Below are 8,094 nucleotides of genomic sequence, written 5' to 3'. Positions count from 1 at the left end.
TTTTTTTTTTTTTTTCTTTTTTTGGATGTGCAGTTGTCAATGGACTGAGAAGTCAATTGTGGGTATCAGACTGTTTTACCTTCCCAAGGTAGCCTGAGAAATTTAACTTGATGTGGGTTTTTAAGCTTCTGTTAGTAGCAGCAGTTGTAAAAAAAAAAGTAACTTTAAATCTTTCTTCTTTTTTTTTCAGTACTTAGCATTGGGGGGGGGTTGTGTGTGCGTGTCTGTATGTGCTTATTTGCCACTTTTTTTAGTATATCTCTATATATTTAAACTTGAACAGTATCTAACACTCAGGGTTTCCCATGCACTAATTTTAACAGCCTCACCTAGTATTGCCGATGTCAAACGCTCACAAACAAATCGACAGAAAATGTTAAAAATGGACTCCGGACACCTTTTGGGGTTTTTTTTGTTTCTTTTTTTTTTCTTTTGAAACTTAACTTTTTTGAAAAGGATGTCTCCAGAAAAAGAAAGAAAAAAAGAAAAAAAAAACCACAACCCAAAAAACCAAACAAAACCAAACCAGTGTGTACAGTCTAACCGGCGTGTGTGGGGAGCGTGCTGCCTCCCCGCAGCTCGGCGCTGACCTCCCTTTTGTGTCCCCGCAGCCGTTCATGTCGCCGCGCTACGCCGGAGGTCCCCGGCCCCCCATCAGGATGGGCAACCAGGTACTGCGCTCCCGGGCTCCGTGCCGGCGGGTTTCCTGGGGATGGCTTTTATTTGGGGAGGGGAACAAGAGCCACGCGTCCTGCAGGTGCTCCTTGGCGTGGGTGCCGAGCATCGCCTCCCTCGGGCACCCTCTGTTTTCTTGGTGCTGGAGCAACGAGCATCACATAACCATTTTATTTCAATTTTTTTTTGAGGTTCGGGCATATCCAGGGTGTAAATGGCGGTGGGGCGTGTGCCACTTTTTATTTGTGGTGGTTTCAGCGCGGCTGTGTCGTGCTGCGGGCTCGCTGCCCGGCTGGATTTTCCCTGCAATCGCAGAAAATTAAAGTGATGGAGATAATCCCGCCGCTGGGTTGACCGAGCGCTTAGATCAGCGGCGGGGTCAAGCGGGGCAGGTCACTGCTGAATTTTTTGGGTTGGGTTTATCCTCTTATCCCAGCTTAAACAAGGGCAGTTTGTTTCTGGCTTTACGGATGGAGGCTTCCACCCCACGCGCTGCCTGAACGCGTGGCCTGTGGTTGAGGAATTCTTCCCGTTCCCAGTGACGCCGTGCAGATCCACGGGGCAGTGACTGAACCGGAGGTCGCTTGTCGTTAAAGGGAAATTAAAGGAAACCTGTAATTCCTTTGACTAGCAAAGGAGACTGTGCATAGATTGTCTTGGGAGCTTGTTTTTTGGCTAACGGTATTATTTCTGAATAGCTCTTGTTAGCAGAAAGGGCAGAATAGTCAGGAAATGGGGTGTAGCAGCTCGCTTCGTGTTTGTGATTGCCAGATTTGAGGCTTGCATCGCCGGAGCTTGCAAAGTGATGGTGAGACAGCTGAGGTGTAGCTGAGAAAAACTCAAGGGGGACTGAGGTAGGACCCCCAAGCCCGGCTGGGCTGGAAGAGCCTCCCACCAGGGTGCTGGTGGCTGTTCTGGCGAGGTATTAATTAACTGCACCTCCTCACGGGACAGTTTTAGTGGGACCCCGTCCTGCTGTGGCCCCAGGCTGGTCCCGAGCGCTGCTGGAGGTGAGCACGGCAGCTGGGGCAGGAGAGGCAGGGGACTGGTTTGGGGTGGCTGCTCTTGCAGCGGGGTCAAACATCCAGGAACGGGTTAAGTTAATTGGAAGAATTTAATCCCCTCCCCAACACCACGTATAAAAGACAGGTTTGTACCTACCCAGAGCCCGGCGAGGTTACGGTCACATCCAGAGGGACGAGAGGAATGAATAGGTAGGCAGGAAGGTCAGGCAGCAGAAGTGTAAATATCCATTGATACAGCCCCCCTGGTTTATCTGCCTCCTGCTGCCGGCTTCCAAGCTGCAAAAAAATTGGGATTAGGCAGTTCCTGCCTCGGCGCGGCCGGGCGCACCCGGTGCCCGCGCTGTGCTCCAGCCGTGGGATCTGTCGCGTGTTCAAATAAAAGGCAGCGTGGTAGCAAAACTGTTTACAGTTTGCTTCCCCCAGGCAGATGGCATCTGCGTTTTTCTCCGCCGTTATCTGTTCGGCGCAGCCTTTGAACTTTAAATAGCCGCGCTGCCCGCGCGGAGCTGGGTTTGGGGAGGGGGAGCATCCACCATCCCCTCCCGCCTGCCTGCGGACAGGTCTGAACGCTGGTCTGCTGCACATGGAGCACCTTCCCGTCGAAGAACCGCTGCCGCCTGCACGGTTTGGCCCTGGCGCTGTGTCAATACCGGGGAGCCGCGCTGCCCGTCTCCTTTCCCTGCCGGCTTTGACGCCCCTGCCCCGCGCTGCCCGGGCTTTCCCCCGCTCCCCTAAAATACGGCAGCCTGACGGCGCGTGGGCTCTGGGGAGAGGAGGGGACGCTGGCGCCTGGTTTGGTTTTTAGAGGGTGTTTGCGAAAGGAAAGGGGAGGCAAACGCTCGGAGGCTGTGGGAAGAGGCCCGGGATGCAGCGGGATGCGGGATGCTCGGGCGGCCGCAGGTCGTGCTGCGGCAGGAAGGGTGGTGCGTCCCGGGGAGCGCACCAAGGAGCCTCCCGAAAGCCTGAAGCCTCAACCCAAATCTATCTCTGTAGGCTGCGTTTTAGCAAGCATTGTTGTTTTTTCATCTCCCTCCTCTTGTTTTCACAGCCCCCGGGCGCCGTTCCCGGTACACAGCCATTGCTGCCCAACTCAATGGATCCCACGCGACAGCAAGGTAAACCCAGCGGAGGAGGGTTGAACGTTAACCCCTCTCGTTAGCTGTTCGTTTGGGACCTGAAGTGGCTGCTGCGTTTTTGCTGCGCTCTGTAACGCCCCTGCTTTCCTCCCAACAGGGCACCCTAACATGGGCGGCCCCATGCAAAGGATGAATCCTCCGCGAGGGATGGGCCCCATGGGTCCCGGTCCGCAGGTAAGCCCGGCGCCAAAGAGCATCTGACGGCTCGGCAAACGCCACACACCGTCGAAACAACCTCCTGGGGCTCCGAGGGCTGGGAGTTTCCCCCACGCACGCCCTGTCCCCCCATTAGCGTTAATGCATTTTGCATTAGTCTTGCATCTGGAGATCCCTCCTTTTAAACACGAGCGAGGTCTGCAGAGCTCATTAAGGGTACTGCAGCCTCCCTCCTGCCCTTCCGTCAAAGGGGATGGCACTTAGTGCCGTGCCGGAGCGGCCTCCGAGTGCATTACGCTGCCTGCCTGGGAAGTAGTTACGACCCTAACAGCAGGGAGAAGGAGGGAAAGGAGGCCTGCATTTAAAATAAATAAAAAGAAATGGCAAAGATCCCTTTAGCAGGGGAATAAGGCTTTCCTCTGCGAGCCTCCCCTCCGCCTGTCCTTCCTGCTGCCTGCTTCAGCTCTCTATTTCAGGGAAGGGGAGTAAACTCCTGAAATTAAGCAGATCTGGGTTAATATATGCTGTCTTTCCATTGATTCACTTTACGGAGTGGCTTGTTGTTGACTCACTCCTGTTTGTTCCTTCTGCGAGACTTCAAAACCAGATTACCATATTTTGGTTGGAGGTTTATCCTCTCTGCATCGTCGCCTACGTTGAGTTTGTAGCGTGAGGATCAGAGTCTGTCAAGAGACAAGCGGGTGCGCTGGAGTTTTGTTTTGTTTTTCCCCTGGAGACTGTTGAGATAAGCGGATATTGTGTAAAGAGGGAGTTGTGTCATCTCTTTTTAACACCAGCCTGAGGATGCTGCTCAGGGATGCCCGGCCGTCTCCTCAGGAACCTGGATTCACCCTAGGGCAGAGGATGAAAAACCTGCGTGAGCACCCTTTCACGGACAGCCCTCCAATAGCAAAGCCAGGGATGCTCTGAGTGCTGCTGCTCTGCTTAAAATTTTCCTTTCCTGGAGGATTGCACCCAAAAAAAAATGGCATTTGTTAGCGTGGCCTGCGCCAAGGAGAGCAGCGGCCGTTTGCCTGGGGGAGGCTGCTCGCTTCCCGCTTGCAAAGCTCGCCGCAAAACTTGGAAGCCGCGAGCGTGCGTTCAGCGCCGCGTGGGATGGCAGCGGCTCCGGGAGCCGGCAGGAGTTGTGAAATGTTCAGAGCTTTATTTTTGACTCCGCCGTTCCCTGTGTACCTACATTAGGGAGAGGCTTTTTAAAAGGCAGCCTTCCCCTGGGGAAGTGCTGGGCTTCCCAATCTGGCACCCATGGGGTGCTGCCTCCCCGCAGCCATCCAGGAACAAGCGCAGGCAACCACCAAAAATATCAAAACCAACAGCAGCCCCTCGCACCTTGTGCGCCCAGGACTTTTTTTTCTTTAAGCTTTGCATCAGAACCTTCCCAGATACTCCTTAAATTATCCCAAAGGGCTGCGGACCATCCAGCCAGGACATCCCAGCATCCTGACGACAGCTACTCAGTGCACACCAATGATGAATCATCCCATACCGCTGATCACCGCTGACTTTTTCCCTTTAATAGTCGCAGTTTTAGCTCGGCAGAGGCCAGGAGTAGGTTTGCCAGTGCCTCTATGAAGAGGGTTTGTAGCTCGCTGGGTTTCGGCAGCATCTTGCCAGAGCCCGGCAGCCAGGTCGCTCGGCACAGCTGCGTTCCCTCCCCACCCTCCCTGAGCATCTTTCAGACGGCTTCGCTTTCCAGCCTCTCAGCTCCAATTAAAAACGCTGAGCTTTTTTTTTTTCTTTTTTTTTTTTTTTCTTTGAAACAAGGGGTTTGATGCTGCTATTCAGTGTAAATGGCTGGAATTTTGATCAAATAAGGACTTGCCGGTAATTTGTTTGGGGAAAACTCTTTTCTGCCTCTTCAAAACAAACTTTGGCGATGCCCTCAGCAGAGCACCGTGCTCCGGTGCATCCATAAATCCAGGAAAAAATTGACGGTGCTGAAGTATTGCACTTAAAATGCAGCTTGGAGCGCTCTGAGGGGCTGCAAAATAGGAAGCTGCCAGCCGTACCCCGCTCCTGCCCTAGCAATTTTTTCTCTAAATGGCCCAAATACAGCCCAAAAAGACACATCAGCGGGGGAGGGAAGGTGGGAGGGGAGGAGCAGCAGCTTGACCTAAATCCGGCTGCACATCGCCCGGAGGGCACAGGGAGCAAAGCACAGACCAAATGGAGCACGGCATTCGGGGGATTCCTCTTCCTTCGCTGCCTTGGGCTTGGCTTTGTACTAGATCTGGTTTTAGGAGACGAGGGACGCAGATCTGAGGCTCCCGGTCCCAGCTGGAGGCTAAACTGGCGTGCAGTAAGCCAGGAGAGGAGCCCCGAGGGGCTGCCTGCCCTCACCCGCTCCCCCCGGCTGCAGACCCGCTCCGGGGGATGGAGCAGAGAGCTGGGAAGCAACGGGAAAACAAGCCTGGCTTGGTTTTCCCTACTCCAGCCTCATCCTGGGAGCAGGGGATGCTCCATCTCGGGGGCAGCTCGTGCAGCCTTTCCCCATCCCTGTGCTGCAGCAATAACCTTCCAAGCGGTGTCGCCGTTTCTCCTCCTGCCCCCATTTTCTCCTGCACAGACAAACCCAAAAGGCTCTCGTCGGTGCCCGGGGACAGATTTCTCTCCCGGAGCTGAGAGGGGGCTGTTTTCCATCCCGGGGTGGGGGGGACACTTTGGTGCTCAGCCTGGCTCCCTTCCATATTCAGCTGCCTGTTTTTTTATGAACACAATTGCTTAATCGCCTCTACATTCATCATCATCTAATTATTATTTTTTTAAAGCTCATTTTTGCAAAGTAACCCTCTTGGTTTTTTGCTTAGTTGTTGTTGTGTTTTTTTTCCCTTCTCTTGTCTTCTCCGGTTTCCCTTCCCGTTACGGTAGACTGACCCTTGGTTATCGTTGTAGAACTACGGCAGCGGCATGAGACCTCCACCCAACTCCCTAGGTCCCGGCATGCCTGGAATTAACATGTAAGGCAAACCCCGTGCCAGGGATGCTTGGCCACGGAGCCGGGCTTTGCGGGGCCGCGGGGCTGTCCGTGGGGAGCAGGCTTATGGGGATGATGGATAAAAGTACATCTTGTATTTTTCCCTATTTAATTTTGACCCCAGGGGGCCGGGAGCTGGCAGACCGTGGCCGAACCCCAGCAGTGCTAACTCAGTGAGTATCCCGCAGTCCTTGAAGCCAGAGTGGGGCTGGTGGGGAATGTCCCGCAAACGAGGCCGTTCCCCATTAGCTGAATCCTGCTAATGAGAGGAGGTTCTCCGGCCTCTTGTTTAGGCACTGCCCCTGCATCTAAAGCTTAAACACTGCTCCCATGCTTCTGCCCCTGTGGTGGGGTGCAGCTGCAGGGGCTGGTGGGCCCTGGGATCCCCAGCCCAGCTGGGCTGGGGGGTGGTAGGGGCTCTCGGCTGTGCCCTGCTGGGGTCCAGCCCACGGGATTCCCCGTGCACCCCACGGCTGAACCCAGCTCTCTTCTCTCTATAGATCCCATACTCTTCTTCATCACCTGGTACATACGTGGTGAGTCCTCCTGCTCCGTCTGTCCATCCTGTCGTTGGGGTGCAGAGATTTTAGGGCTCGGGGAGCTCGTGCAGCCTGGGGGGGAAGCGGTGCTGTGGGGGGGCCAGGCTGGGTTTGGGGGTGCAAGGTCCAGCCGGGGGAGGCGTTTGAAAACATGGGGAGGCGGACGATGCTCAAGTTTGCGCGGCTGAGCCCCGCTTCGTCTCTCCGCAGGGTCCGCCCGGCGGCGGCGGTCCTCCGGGGACACCCATCATGCCCAGTCCTGCAGGTATGAGCTCCCCCTCATCCCCCCTCGCCGGGGCCAGCCCGCTGGGGCTCCTGGCCCTTCCCTGCCGGGAGACTCATAGCTGGGGCTGCACCGCCGAGCACGGGCAACCCCTGCCCACCCTTCGATAACGAGCTTGGGTAGCTTTTGCCCTTCTGGGGAGCGAGCGGCATGGGCTGCTTGGCTTTGGGATGGCATCTGGGGATGTTCCTATACCCCCCTACGGATTCAGATGCTGTGGGGCTCGGGGAGGAGGGGAGGTGAGGAGTGCTACACGGCGGGGAATTACCTCCCTGTGCTTCTCAGCCAGGAGTTGAATTATTTTTCACAGTTGAATTTCTGTGATTAAAAACTTTGTGGATCTTCATTAAATACAAATTAGCCAGAAAATGGTGGTACTTAGAGGGAATTTTAGGTGATAAAATACAAAAGAATGAGTTCAAGTGGCATGAGTTTGTTTTAATTAAGAAATGAATTAATCACCCGACTTACTGGGCTTCACTGTTCCACAGATTCAACAAATTCAAGTGACAACATCTACACAATGATTAATCCAGTACCGCCCGCAGGCAGTCGATCGAATGTAAGTCTGCTTTCTAATAATTTACATATCAGATACCATAACAAATCATAATTAACTTCATCAGTTGAGAGTAAAGCAGTTTAATTGATTTCAGCCATTTGTTACAAAACAGAAATAAAACAAACCATCAAAAAGCGATTAACTCTTCAGCAACTTTGTTAATTTTTTATGCTTATTAAGACAGTGGCAGTCCTGCTGCTCCGGCCGAGGTGCTGGCAGCTGCGTGCCCCGCCAGATACTGTGTTTTGCGGGACACGGGCAGAATTAAGTCTCTTTAAATACTAGTTGAAGCAGCCCTCTGCGCTGCCATGGGTCTGGGTCTGCCCGCACCCATCCGGCCAAATTCTATAGGTGAGCCCACAGGACCGTCCCGGCAGCGTGGGAGGTCGGATGGTCCCTCCTCTGGCCCCGCTCCGGAGGGGTGGCTGGGGAGAGGACGGTCCCCGGGAACCGCCGAGGCCGTGCCAGACATATGGGGTGGTTTTGTGGCTGATTTTGGGTTTGTCGCCTTTTTCTTCCGCAGTTCCCGATGGGCCCCGGCTCCGACGGCCCCATGGGCGGCATGGGCGGCATGGAGCCCCATCACATGAACGGATCGTTAGGTGAGCGCCCGCACCGGGGGCTGCGGCTCGGGGAGCCCCGCTGTGCCTTCGCTCCCCGGGGACGCTGGCAGAGCATCCCAGTGCCTGGGTCAGCCCCCAGTTCGGACCAGTGCTTGAGGCA

The 8,094-nt window shown here is 54.7% G+C and overlaps 1 protein-coding gene across 1 annotated transcript in view; it reads left to right on the top strand.

The window, feature by feature from the left end:
* The window catches only part of SSBP3 (single stranded DNA binding protein 3), a gene marked incomplete at its 5' end in the record, with an annotated part of 10,857 nt that overhangs the window by 900 nt on the left and 1,863 nt on the right, over positions 1 to 8,094 (top strand). The window contains 9 exons of the mRNA XM_010293449.1: positions 612 to 671; positions 2,749 to 2,815; positions 2,934 to 3,010; positions 5,906 to 5,970; positions 6,112 to 6,160; positions 6,488 to 6,523; positions 6,737 to 6,791; positions 7,301 to 7,371; positions 7,895 to 7,992. Of these exons, the coding sequence (XP_010291751.1) occupies positions 612 to 671; positions 2,749 to 2,815; positions 2,934 to 3,010; positions 5,906 to 5,970; positions 6,112 to 6,160; positions 6,488 to 6,523; positions 6,737 to 6,791; positions 7,301 to 7,371; positions 7,895 to 7,992 (578 nt within the window). The remainder of the gene's footprint in view (positions 1 to 611; positions 672 to 2,748; positions 2,816 to 2,933; positions 3,011 to 5,905; positions 5,971 to 6,111; positions 6,161 to 6,487; positions 6,524 to 6,736; positions 6,792 to 7,300; positions 7,372 to 7,894; positions 7,993 to 8,094) is intronic.

The sequence above is a fragment of the Phaethon lepturus genome, unplaced genomic scaffold (genome assembly GCF_000687285.1).
Source record: "Phaethon lepturus isolate BGI_N335 unplaced genomic scaffold, ASM68728v1 scaffold33140, whole genome shotgun sequence".
Lineage (NCBI taxonomy): Eukaryota > Metazoa > Chordata > Aves > Phaethontiformes > Phaethontidae > Phaethon > Phaethon lepturus.
This window is presented reverse-complemented; position numbering and strand designations above follow the sequence as displayed.